General features: G+C 38.1%; 1 protein-coding gene across 1 annotated transcript in view; it reads left to right on the plus strand.

The window, feature by feature from the left end:
- The window catches only part of LOC114882313 (lachesin-like), a 135,959-nt gene extending 131,575 nt beyond the window's left edge, over positions 1 to 4,384 (plus strand). Inside the window, exon 11 of the mRNA XM_029199208.2 lies at positions 602 to 4,384. Within this exon, the coding sequence (XP_029055041.1) occupies positions 602 to 675 (74 nt within the window). The 3' untranslated portion in view covers positions 676 to 4,384. The remainder of the gene's footprint in view (positions 1 to 601) is intronic.
- The last annotated feature ends 9,912 nt before the right edge of the window (positions 4,385 to 14,296 follow it).

The following is a 14,296-nucleotide window of genomic DNA, read 5'->3' on the forward strand; positions in this document are numbered from 1 at the left end:
GGAAAAAACAGCAGAACGATAGGAAGCGCAAAACCGCGTGGGCAAAAAGTCGACGAAGAAAAACAGAGAGCGTAGAGGTGGAAAGCCGGTGTAAAAATTGACGAACCGAGGAAGCATCCCGGCGGGGATTCGGGAAGGATAAAAAAAAAAAAGAATATATAGATAGGAGGGAACATGGCGGTCGCAAGGACCACGATGAAACAAACGAGAAAACGAGAACGAAGAGGAAGAGGATGATTGGAACGAAGGCCTACCGGCTTGTTTCTGATTTGTAATTAGAGATGAGCCTCGGCTAGGAACGGTACAGGCGGAATACATCTCCCGCGAAGCGAGTAATAACTGAAAAGTATGGGCCAGTCCATCCGGAAGAACAACTCTCTTCCCATTCTCCTCATCGTCTGTCCTTTATTTTTTTTTCCTTGTGCCAATCCTTCCGCCTCGGCAGAAGGATCCCTCGTCTTCCGGCTGAATTTTCTGGAGAACTTCTTGACTCCGCGTCAACCCTTTCGGGCCAATTCTTGCGAGTTTTACGGCCCAGAATTATCTTACTTTCATAATATAAATATGACTTTTAACTTTCATATCTCTGTTTATTTTTCAGATTCAGCGGCGAGCATCACGACCACAGGAATGCTTCTAATGATCGTTCTGATAGTTACATCCGTCATTCGATAAATGGACGCCTTCTAATTGATCATCTGTAATTATTGACTCGATTTATAGGGAAAATGACTAGACACGAATACACAGGTACACTTAACACAGACACTATGAAAGATTGACTGAGTAGTTAGCGTGGAAGGGGAATAAATAATAATAAGGTTAATAATAATTACGCGTGCCAAGTCAGTGTAGCGCAGTGTACAAGACGACGAACGAATAGAAAATGAATTTCTACGGTGTATGCACGAGTTAAATGACCGGAGGATCAGAGGAGGGAGGGTAAATCACAAAGTGCAACGACTATCGCTTTCAGTGTAAAATATTGTATAACGCCGTAATTTCGCCGCAGAAACTGCGCCAACGGTCTCGAATTTTCCAAGTAATTTTCATTTCGATCCTTCAATTTTCAGGGGACGATAAAAACAGCGATGCAAGCGTGAATTGTGTCTCAGCCATCGATTTCACCTTTCCATTCTTTTTTTCTACGCTCGGACGATTCTTTCACTATGTTCCTCTTTTTATTCCGTCTGCGAAGACTTCCTTCCACCCTCTTTTCTCCCCCTCGTTCCGTTTCTTATACACGAAATCGCGGATCCCATCTGGGTACTTGAGATTAAAACGTCAGATTCGGTACAGGGAATGCTCTCGCATAAAGGGATGTTCGGGGCACGAATATTATTCGCGAACGTCTTCGAATCGACGAGCTCTCGGTTCGGCAAAAAGAAATTATAATGAATCCTTGGAATATTTCTTTTCGGGAAATGCGCCCTCTTTGTTGGCTCGGCAACGAAGTGACGCCTGTGGAAACGAACTTGTAGCTTTCACGAGAGTGCCAATTACACGCGGGAAAGCGTTTTCCCCTTTTGTCGCGACGTAGTTCTCGGAGGGATACTCGTGTAGAATCAAGCTCAACCGGAGCTTGCAACACTCTGTTCCCGCTTTTCTCTGTTCCGTGCCACTTTTGTTGCGCTCTTTATCGCATTATTTAGCTGCGAAGGCTCTCGCGCGGGAAACAACCCTGAGGGCGGAAAAATAGGATGCTTCTATAAAGATTAATTTCGACATAATGCCACCGTAATTAATGTTACTCTTGCTCTGACCTACTCCGCGAAATTGTTTCAGAATGTATGAAAGGGTTGTTTCAAAATGAGCGCATAATAAATGCGCCATTTCAAAGGACAGTGGAAACGTTTAGAAATGAAGAAATCTGATTACTTTCGCGACAAGCATCGAATAAAACGATTTTATTGGCCTGTAAAAACATCGAATAGCTTTCACGAATAATTTTGCAGATTTATCGGGGATGCGAAACATCGCTTACCAATTTTCAGTTTCACCTGAACTCCGATCGCTGCTTTTTATTCGGTGTGTGTCAATTTCGATAATTTAAAATGTCTCCTCGCTTTGCCGATGAAACGGGAAAAAGAAATATGAAATATTTCAGTACGGGGAGCAATTCTCTGTCGCGCATTAATATCAAATGATTTTCCTATTGATTTTAATCCATCAAGGGTATTAACGTTTCGAATCCCGTGAACGCGAATTAATTGTAATATCCGGGCGAATTAAATAATCGGGGAAAAAGCGTATTTTCAAAGGGAATATTGATGCAAAGCAGAATAACCGAATACCGTCATAAACTTTGCCTCGATTTGTATCCTGAAAAGTTTATTAAATCCGTTCCGGATTTTGGAGATGATTCCGATTTTAAAATATTTCCCTTTTAAAAATCATTGGGGATGCGTAGGTGGAATCGACGGCACTGTTCATTATCTTGTCACTGCGATTAATTTATTCCCGCGTTAATTAACGGGCTTTGGAATTTATCCGTGAACGCGCAAACACGTTCGCAGTGTGTCGGTTTAAAGCGGACTTCGAACTACTTAGGAATATCCATTATTCAGCGTACAGCTTGTTTAAAGCAACAGGTTCGAGAATCCCGGCACGCGAAGGGGTTAAAGCCCATGATGGATTAAAGAAGGGTAGGATTCCCATGGACTTACTTAATTTTGTCATCGCCACCGACAAACACTGATTTCTGCTCTGAACAACTTTCATCTTTGACGGATTAAAGGAAAAATTATACATGGTTTCTGTTAATCCCCGTATATTCTTTAGAAATACAAGGGTTGGATAGAATAATGGAAACACTTTATACATTATAGTCCAGTAGATTTATAGAATTTATTCTCTATCAAAATAAGACTTAAAATTTGAGAGAAATGATCATGTGGACAATTATGATGTTTTTAATACAAAATAGTTAGTGGCTAATTATAGCAAAGAATGACCAATTTGAAAAGGTGTGTAAATTCTAATACAATTTCATGACAGAAAAGTATCGGTAAATGGCATTTATGGTACATCAAAAATTCTCCTGGGAATAAAAGTAATTAAAAAACAAAATGCAACATTTTCTTTAAAGCTATTTTACTTAAATATACTGGATTATAATGTAATTTAAGTTTATTAAATATTTGAATTTTTCTTATTATATTTTACAGTTATTACACATATAAATGGCATTCTTTTGATAAATTCTTTTTTTCTTTTTTTTTTCATTTTTCTTGAGTTTCTTATGGTGTTCCTTTGAAAATAGAGAACGATGGCGCACATCTACCCTATACGAATATCGGCCTGATATAGTAACGTTCAACTCGTCAGCTGGCGGATGTAAATACGAGTAAATAGATTAATTAAGTGTAGAAGAAAAGAGGAGACGAAGTGTTCTCGTGACATGAAATGAATTCAAAAATGTTTTTGAATTACAAGAACATTTCGTCCTGCTTCGCAATGAATTTAGAATAAGTACGAGGCGTCGAGTTAAAAATGACCTAGGTGGTTGGAATTGATTCATTCCTCTTTAAAACCCTTGTTTCCACCCCCATCATTGAATGAAATAAAAATTTCATCTATTGAAATTTGTTTCAATTTACTTTTCAATTGTTTCAATTTTTGACAGAGGTCAGAATCAGTTCCAAACACAGGGATCTTAAGCCACGAGCATTTTCCTTTGGTTCATTAATTTCCACGTGTTTTCTACGGCCACTGTAAACAATTGCAAACGATAGACACGGTGACAAGTAAATACCATAGGGAAGGATATTTTGACCTATAGCGTAACGAAATCAAGACGAGTAAACTCGTCTTAGTGGTTAAGTGGTTTTAAGTGGTCGGACGCATCGTTTCCGCTCGAATCCAAAGTTAATCGGAAGTGGATCTAGGCATCTTACAAATTTCCATCTACGCTAAGTACGTCGTTGATTAAGTTAAACATCATAAAATCGACATTTGATATAAAACAAAAAGAATTTCACAAACTTCACAAATTTCACTCTTACAACTTTTCTCGAAGAAAACAAAATTATTTGTTGAAAGTGTATTAATTTTTTATTAAGTTTCAAGGAAAAACGATGCGAACGAGAGACTTGGGAATAAAACGAATTAAACGCGAAGGTATATATGTATACATAACACAGAATATAAATATATAAATATATAAATATACGAATTAAGAGGGACTATTGAATAATGATATATCATATATATATATATATATTGTATGTTACATGATATATTATTATAATATTATTATGCTTTGCGCCGTTGAGTTGAATGTTGTTATTTACATGAGAAAACAAATGAGAGAGAGATTCTTATGGATACACTCGACATATGTAATAAAATTATGGGCAAAGTAACTTGCTCAGTAAAAGAAAGATCATTCTGTTTATTTGTCGACAATTATTTGATACGACATCCCTGGTGGAATCATCCTATGAATCCCAATGAGATTCGGCACGAATATTTACATGGTAGGTATTATTTCTGCATATGCATGCGTTAATTCCACATGGAATCAATTGTTTTCGATTAAGCCTGTGTTTTATTTATCAAGTGTGTCGTTCGAAATGTTTCGCGATATTAAACGCATGTATCGCGCGATTAATATGGAATAGAACGTTTCACCGTTTATCGATGGAGTTCGCTGGTTTTAGATTAAATGATTATTACCATTCGAAACCGAGTATAATTTTGGTATATTTAATGTAATCGGGAAAATTTATACGACCGAACGTTCTGATAAATTTCAATAATTTTCTATTTCAATGTTAAACATTAGTTTAATGGGTATGAAAGGACCGATTACGAAACATGGAGAATCAATGATTTCATGATAGAAAAGTGTTACAAAATAACATGTATGGTACATTAATTTAAAGCTCAAAGCTTCCTGAAAATGAATAGATAAAGGCATCATTAATATACTTAATAAAAACATGACTGATTATGAATTGCAATGCACAGTGATGTTGCATATCGAATATCGAAATTCGAAAAGTGATAATTCGAAGATAATTTCATGACAGAAAAATATCATCAAATACCATTTATGGTACGTCAAATTAAAGCTTAAACCTTAACGGAAATAACCACATACACGTACCGTTAATATTTATATCCATTAGCGAATAAAGATAATTTCATTTTGTACATTAACTGCACTGCCTTAGGCTATCTCATAGTTCCGTTTAATTAGTTAGTAGAAACAAAGTAAAAATAAACTTAGAAACATCAAGGCGTATGCAGCTACCTCCATTAAATAAATTAATTAAGCTCAGAGACAGACGAGTTGAACGAAAAGCATATCGAGAAAAAAAATTCAGAAAACCGTATTCATTTTCGAAATTATTAATTTATAGCACGTCTTTACAAGCAACGCGTATAATCTGTTATATGTATTAATTTTGCGGATGAAAGAGCTTTTATCCGGCAAAGCTTTCAACGTTAATAATTTAATTTCGATTAAATTAATTTCAATAATTCGTCGAAGTCCCATATTATAAATTACTAATAAATTCAAAGGCATTACGATCTTGTTTTCCCAAAGAATCGAAATTATTTTTAAATGAGCCAACCGCGTGATATGTAGGGGTCGTGGGGCACAAGGCTCTATCTAGAATCTTTGGATTAAACGAAGAGGGTTCCGTGTCAACAAACGAACACACGTCTGTTAGGGACCTCAAGATATATCGGCCTTTACACAATATTTCGTGGCTTATTGCCGGTCATGTTGTAACAGCCGCTTCACCAGCCGCATACTAACCGGCGGATTAATTTTCAAAGCCCGTGTCACTTTTCTTGGACAGCTTTCGTCGATATAGGATCATTAAGTTCCATCAAGTACTTGTCGATAGAATTTGGCACGTTATTGTAAACGGAACTTCCCATGCAGCAAATTTCAGGGGGCTACAGCCCCAGGTCCCACTTTCTAGGGGATCCCGTTAATAAGTCTTCTACTTATTGTCGAAAAATATTAATTAAAATTTTGTTCTACTATTGCCTCTTTTCTTTACGGTTAAATATTATTTTATGTTATTTAGAATCAATTTCTTTTTGTCATTACTTTTGAACTGTAATAATCCCGGAGCCTGGGCGAAGTGCGTTTTACCGAGGTCCCTTCTCTCTGCAACATATCCAAATATCAACAATATTGCTATTGAATCCCTTTTTCTGTTGTCTTATCTTCCATTAATATTCATAGAGCAGCTTAAAAATATACTGTTTAAAGTAAACGAAAGCCTACCCCTGGTATTAAAACAATTCACGGCGGTTTTATGGCGGAAATATAAACATTTCGCGAATCGACACAATGTTTCCCGCGGATGTAAACGTTTATCGGTGTGCCGATATTTACGGAAAAATAAAGCTGCCGGCTGGCCGAGCGTTTTAATTAGATTTATGTGACGTAAGGAAGAACGTACGTTGAAAAATACCGAGCTAATGGATTATGTCAACACTCGGCGAGTTTTGTGTTTCGAACGTGTTCCGTTCGAAACAGCGAATATAATGCCGCTATGTATTGTATCCGCCGTCGAAATACAGGAGTGCTGCGTGTTCCAGAAATTAATCGTTGGACGAAATATTGGGCCGATGAAAAAACAAAGGATTATTGGTTAAAACCGTTCGTCTGTAAGCTTAACCGAAACTCATCAATTCTTGCTGAGCAACCAAATAATATACGAGTATGAATTTCCATACCTTTTCTAATTCATTTCTTGAATAATTCCTGAAATATTATCGAAGGGATTAAATTGTTAACGTCTCAGTCTGAGACGCTTGCCAAACAATTAATAATACTTCGGCAAATATACCTCCGACACTCTGTCGTAAACCTCAAGTAAATTGAAATAAATTTAGGATTTGAGCCAAGAGAAGATACGTATATTTAGTAGATGTATGAAAAAAGTGTAGCACGGCTAGAATTGTATGAAAAGAATGATCAAAATCGTTCTTTTGAAAGAATTGTCGCACGATTTCGGATGAAATTGCTTTATTTTCCGAGCGCAATCTATCCTCGAGTGGTCGTAGCTTCGAATGACAAAGACAATGGAAAAAAAAGATGATTTCACATAACCATTGTTCCATCCAGCGGCGATTATCTGCTCGTTCGCATTGCGCGAAATCGTCGAACTTTCGACGCTCCATTTGACGAGGAATCGTTGCTCGATTACACCTGTCATTTCGATGACCATTCAATCGGCATGAAAAGGACGAATTTTAATTCAATTATACACCGGCCATTCACCGATGAATCCTGGAATTCGTTCCATTCTTCTCTCCTTCCGTTTGTCGAGAAGCCACGAATACCTGACAGTTAAATAAAAAAAAAAAAAGAAGAAATTCTGCGATTCCAGCGAAATTGCAATTGACTTCCTCGAGTCTGGTTGTTCGCGAGTTTTGTGATTAAAGTTTTCGCGCGGTGTCTGGTGAAGATTTAGCGGAAGCTGATCTTGTTTTGCTTCCGTTTCGACGCTCCAAGTTTCTCTTTCAATTTAGCCGCTTGTTGATTTATCAGTAGGAACAAAATGAAATTTTCGGCGGAGAAAGGATGTTTTACATGGAAAAAAAATGAACAAAGTAATCCCATAAATGACGATCAGTAGTGAATCATTTCCACTGCTCGCACAATTTCCAACCAACAGAACGAATGAATGTCCAGTTAAAGATTAATGAACGAGCATCGTGTAGTACAATGAAATATCAATCGCACGATCCCCTTGGTAGCTCCATCAATTTTCTACTTGAGACGTGTTTACATAACAAACCACTATGGTTCCCCGCTGTTTTGGCTGGCCTGTTTCATAGAATCCTCGTACAGGGTCGGCAATGACCGAAGAAAAAGGCCTCGTGAAACGTTGATGAGCCGAGCTAGCGGCAAGTAGGCATTGTGGTGGATTATGAATTAAATTCACCCTCGACTAGGTCCGTGCCAGCACTTGCTTCCCTTTACTTTGCTCCATAATACGGTCCGTAGCTCGCGGCTACCCCTTCGGCTCTCTTCTTCTCTTTTTCCACTATCTTGATTCTCTTCACTCTCGAGAGACTTCACCGAAAGTGGCCTCTACTCGCGGCATTAACCGCTGCTCCCTGTTATTAGCTCCTTTTTCCAGTTAACCTCCTGTCTCTCCACGGCGTCTGATAACGCGTGCTGGTTAATAGAGTCTGTCCATAAATTCCAAGTCGCGTCCCGGCTTCAACGAATCTGAAAAGCACCAAAGTTGCTGCATCGATTTTGAAACATACAAACTCTGACACGATTTCATGACAGAAAAGTATCATCGAATGACGTGTATGATGCATCAATTTAAAGCTTAAAACTTAATAAAGATAACTATATAAATGCCCTTTTATTATCTTTAGTACACGGTGAGTAGTGATGGATCGCAACGAACACTGTTATTGTACACAATCAAATACCTAGCTTCGACATGTGACAATTCTAAATCAATTTCATGACAGAAAAGTATCACTAAATACCACTTGTGATACATCAATTTAAAGCTTAAATCTTCACGGAAATCACCATATAATAGCACTTTTAACATTTTTCAAACGAAACGAGTAGTTGCGAATTTTACGTCGCATCCCAACGGCACACGTTTTCAATCACGACCATGTTCCCTACCAGAGGCAAGAGAGAGAGAAAACAGAGGTTTCTCAATAAGAAGGACACAGGATGGGGTGGTAGGGCGAGGAGGAAGTTACTGGACGTCGCGTACGTGACGATGAAACGATCGATATAATTGCGCTCCCTGAGCGAGGATTCGTTATCTCGATTGTGGTAAAGGGGACGAAAATCTCTTTCCCAGAGATGGACGGAACTTCTGCGCAAGGCGATGGGTTTAGGATTTGATGACGGAAGAAGTTAGCGCTCTGGATGTAGTTACTCGAAGAAGTTTATTCGCCAGGGCAAACTCACAGCAAAAGAATAGCACGTTCCGCTCCCTTGCGCTTTACGAAAGAAAATAAGATAAAGAGACGTTCATTTATTTCTTTATTTAGTTAACGAACACAATTGCCCGATATCCCTAAAATCTCCGGGGCCAAATATGCGGCTCCGTTGCAGGAAACCGTTCGCCCGGAATGATTCGGGGCTTCGTTATAACACATATTTATCAGAGGAGAAACCGCAATCCGTTGACGAATTTCGAACAAGGTAATGGCCCGTACGGAGACGCGGTTAGAAATTACAATTCGAATTCCAAAGCCGTAGCCTGGCGTGAGAGACACGGTCTCTCGCCACTGGAGAAAGGTGGCCAAAAGGGAGGGTGGAAAGGGTGATATACCGGGAGAATAGTAACCCAGAGGTTCGACTGGCAGTTGACTCCCCCTCCCTTCCTATCGCGCGGATATCACAGGCTTTCGACCCGTTCGGCATTCTGGAATTGTAATCGCAGTTCTATTGGAAGCCCGGACACACGACCACCTGTCTCTTTCTCTTGGTTCAATAGATCCTTCGTTACCAACAGTGAATTCCATTTTAATTAATTCCCTGAAAAGCACGTCCTTGAGGCGTTCTTAGCACCATCGCGTCGATTGTTGTGCATGAAATTTTCTGTTAAATTCAATTGACCAGCTTCTTTACTTTAATCCCGTTCCTTTTAATCCTGTATCCTGATTACTGTTATTGCCGGTCTGGTTGAGAAAGGATAGATAGATCGAAGAAGGTCTGAAAGAGCGAGAGAAAGGGGCGAGGAGAGAAATAGTTGGTCGGGTTTAAACTCCGGGAATTGCATCTTCCGGCGGAAACCCCGTAGGCTGTGGACGTTGGGCAATTACTCGTGACCGAGCAAAGTAAACTGACGGACGCAGAAATAGATTTGCATTTTTACTAGAAACCCTCTGGGTAGTTACGCCTTACGTGTACCTCGAGGTTTCGTACTTCTCGCTTCGTTAGGTAAATTCCTAATGACTGCCGGGGAGCCTCCTGAAAGTTGATAGTGAGCTTGTGAATATTTTAGCAAAGGAGTTTATCGCGTACAAACGAAGTCCTTTGTAAAGATAAGAATTGAAGTTTGTTGCTTTTTTAAGGAATTCATTATTAAATTGCTGCATAACGGACGTTAAAAGTCTGGCATGATTTTATGACAGAAAAGTATCATAAAATGACACTTATAATATATTCAATTAAAGTTTAAACTTTCCTTAAAATAGCCATATAAATGCCCATTTAGTATGATTAATACGAGATAAGTAGTTGCGAATTGCAACGGACAATGTTATTACATTACTTCAAATATTCAATTTTGAAGTGTGCTAAGTCTATGACAATTTCGTGACAGAAAAGTATGTTGAAATATCACTTGTATCACATCAATTTAAAACTTAAAATTTACTGAAAATAGTGACATAAATGCCCCATCGATATTCAAAATATAAAATGTCTGAATTTTCATCAAAGCAAACAATGAACCTTTCAATTGTTTATGATCAACAATGGTAATGAATATTTCAATTTGTTATGCTATTTTGTTGTAACAGCGTGTATACGAGCTTTATAACAAAGATATACGATGATGTAGGAAAAACACACGCGATGGAGTATATAACTTCGGTCGCGATGAAAATAAAGCGTTGTTTTTACACGGCACTCGCTGGTTTGATACGAGCTTGAACGGTATAAATTTCATGATAAAAAATTCACATCACCGGGGTATCTGGACAATTTTGCCGGATATCACTTGCCATAATATCAGTGATTGGGTGGGAGCATCGAAATATGGAAAATTCATGAAAATCGTTGCGAACGTTTCACGTGACATTTGCAAAAATTTCATCGGCCACTTTCAACGGCTCGTTCCGTGGATTTTATACTGGAAAAGCCATTTTCCCGGTCGCGTACGAGCGATTTTAATTAAATTAAATTCCAATTAAATTATAAGGCCGTGGACTGATGTCCGCGGGCAAAACATGTATTCAAATGCGCCTCGAATGGCAGAGAATTCAGAGGTCTCCGGTATTGATAATCAGCTCGTGGCCGACTTTATCAAAATTCTAGCCCGACGGAAAAAAAAAAGATAGAAATTCCTTGATTCGGTTTTTTATAGTTTCCAGCCTGCAGGCAATTGATTGCCATCGAGAGACTGGGCGAATCTGCAAGTCGAAATAGAGCCCCGTGTTTATCCGGGACTTGGTTAAGCTACAAATAGTAAATACAGCCTGTGTACCTAGTGTTCTCAGCAAACCAGTGCCTGTTTCAATTTGCCAAGAAAACATTTTACTTTGGTAGTCCCGCTGCTACCTGTTCTCCGCGCGGGAAACAGGAAATAAAGCGCAAATTACTCCGGGAACATTTGATTTCGACTAAAACTACAGAAAGTCTGTAAAGCTTCACTTGGAAGTAGTATATCTACTTGCATCGTGGAATAATACAATTTTTCTTGGAAATTTTGTCAAATTATTATTTGGAACTATTGTTGAAATTTATTTAAAAAGGAATCTAAAATTTATAAAATTACTAGGGATGCTAAACACTTCTAAAAATAACTAATTAATGAACATTAATTTTGTATAACACCTGTATCGTCAATTTATTCGCAAAATGCAGCAGTCAAGGCTGGAATATTAAATACCTTATCAACAGTTCACACTTCATTGATAACGGTTAAATGACAAAAATAAGTATCTTAGAAAGATTGATGTCGACACTGCTCGTTCACATTACACGTACACATGCAACCTATTGAAAATTTCACACACTTCATCGGTAAGATCTGCATAGGGAAAATGATTTCACCGGCAAGATTGATGTCGAGGTCTCTCGCATATATCTTCTCGACGAAATACCTATACAAATATGAACAGTTTATTACACTTGATTAATGAACCTACAGTGAAATTTATGACAACATTTTGAAAGGAGACGAAGAAACTTAAGAATTTTCTATTAGCCCCCGAGCAGCCTTATCAAGGTTCTGATTAAACCGGGGCTTTTATTAGGGAAGAATTACGGTGAATCTGTCAACTGTCCTCGAATCCTTGGATAATCTCTCTGGAAGAGAAGAGATTTTTTTTTTTTTTATTTTAATCTCGCACGTTGTTATCTATTTAATCTTTCGAATAATAATTAGATAAATTTGCCTTCAAATACCTAAGAATTTATCGAGGAATCCTATTAACGTTGCTCTGACTTGGTAGGTCGTTTTGTTTATTAAAGATTATCTTCTAAAACGACATATTTCGTGAAGAATGAAACGAAGGGGCTGTGCTTTCCGAAAGCAGATGCCCATACGATCCTGAAAGTTAAGTTCGTTAAGTATCCCCCAGGGTCGTGTCTTATCGGCTAGACGTGGCTCTGATCCTCCACCTACCGTGCCGTGGCATAACAATTACCCTATTATTTCGCACACACCTCGACCAAAATCTCTCTTCATGTGTACTGATACACAATCTTCCGGAAATTTTTTCCTTCATTGATAATGCGACCGAATGACCACCCAAGAACTGTCTATAAATTCGAGAAACGTCAATTTTGTCACGCCACGTTTTTTGGCGATTCGCAGTTGCAATTAGAAGGAATTTCGGCTTGGAAGAGGCGAGTTTAATTCGGCGGAATTAGGAGCACGGAACCGGCTTCTTTTCCCGATACGGGAAAGTCCGGAAATTTCGAGAGTTCGTCTCGACGTCTTGAAGAGTGAAACGGAAAAAAGGGACGGACAGGAGGAAACGGAGAGTCGAAAGAAAAAGGAAAGGAAACGAGACAAACGTCGAACTTCTAAAGAATCGACGGAAAGTAGAGTCGTTCGGAGAATAGCTAAAGCCGACCTTATACGCGTTTGGGAATTCCAACATCGACACAATTCGCATAATCCTTTTTTAAAGTACCTCGAGAATGATTGTGAGATCCTAGACGAGTTTAAACAATTTCCCTTTCGATAAAATGAAACTCCAGTGAATCTGAAGTGCACCACATCGACATGGTTTTGAAACATGGAAAGTCTGATGCAATTTCATGACAGAAAAGTATCACCAAATACCACTCGTGATATATCAAATTAAAGCTTAAAGTTTGCCATAAATTTCCATATAAATGCGCTTTGAATATTTTGACTACAAAATTAGTAGTTGTGGATCGCAACGAACACTGTTATTTCGCTCTATCAGATACCCAATTTTGACATCCATAAATTCCAAGGTAATTTCATGACAGAAAAGTATCATCAAATGACGTGTATGATACATTAATTTGAAGCTGAAATCTTCACAAAAATGACTATATAAACGCACCTTTAATATTCTTTATACAAAATGAATGGCTTCCTGCTCCAAGTTTCTCCTGTAATCAGCTGTTAAATTTCCCTTCTTTTCTCCACGTACCAAATTGTTTAATGTAACAGAACATAAAATGTCAGCCTAGGAACATCGTAAATCCGTGAACCAAGTGTCTAGCAGTAATTTTGGAAATGAACAGCGGAAAACGTCAAGGATAATCGTGTTATAACGCGGACAAGTGGTCAGTTAGCAAAGTCCTTCAAATTTCGTAGCTATCTGTGTTGACTGAATGGGACTCCAAATTTTAACACATTCGTTGTGTTTAATTTAAACAATGCAAACAACTTCCCCAATTAATTTTTTCTTTGAGTTCTCTTCAGTTTTTGTATTTTGAAATTCCAATTAGATCACAACGAATTCACTATTTCTTGGTACTGTTCAATAGCAATCGACGTAGCATAAAACCACAAGAAAACCAGATTTCAAAGGAGCACTATGGGATTGCGGGCCAGTTTCCCAAGTTGGAAACGTGAGCAACATCCCAGCGTTGCATATCTGCATACCCTATAAAATCAGGTTCTGTTGGGCGCATGCAAAATTCAGAAAACCACCCCAAAAATACTCGGATCTCTTCTGAAAGTAGCTCTAGATCACCTTTCACCGTGAAACTTTATTTTTGGAATGATACATTTTAGAGCTTCGAAATTATTCAAATTTTGGTTGAATACCTACTTGTAACTTCGGAATTCAGAAGTTGATGTAAATTTCATTCAAACTTTGCAAATTTATCATTTACTCTTGAAATCTCGCAATTAATAAATATGCTGAAGCTTTTGAAAAGTAATTAAATAGTAGGAATCAACGTGCTATTGATGCGTCCATTATTTCTTGAAAAGGAAAAATAAAATTTCTCCAATGAAACTGCAATAATGAAGTGAAAAGAACATCCTTCAAGTTTCATATGGAATGGAATACTGCAATAATTAATTTACACAAGTTCTTTGATGTTTCTACAGACGCCATTGTGATCAAGAGGAAGCTCGGACTCAGTGTAAGAGAATGTAAATGATAGGAGCTG

The sequence above is a fragment of the Osmia bicornis genome, chromosome 1 (assembly GCF_907164935.1).
Source record: "Osmia bicornis bicornis chromosome 1, iOsmBic2.1, whole genome shotgun sequence".
Taxonomy (NCBI): domain Eukaryota; kingdom Metazoa; phylum Arthropoda; class Insecta; order Hymenoptera; family Megachilidae; genus Osmia; species Osmia bicornis.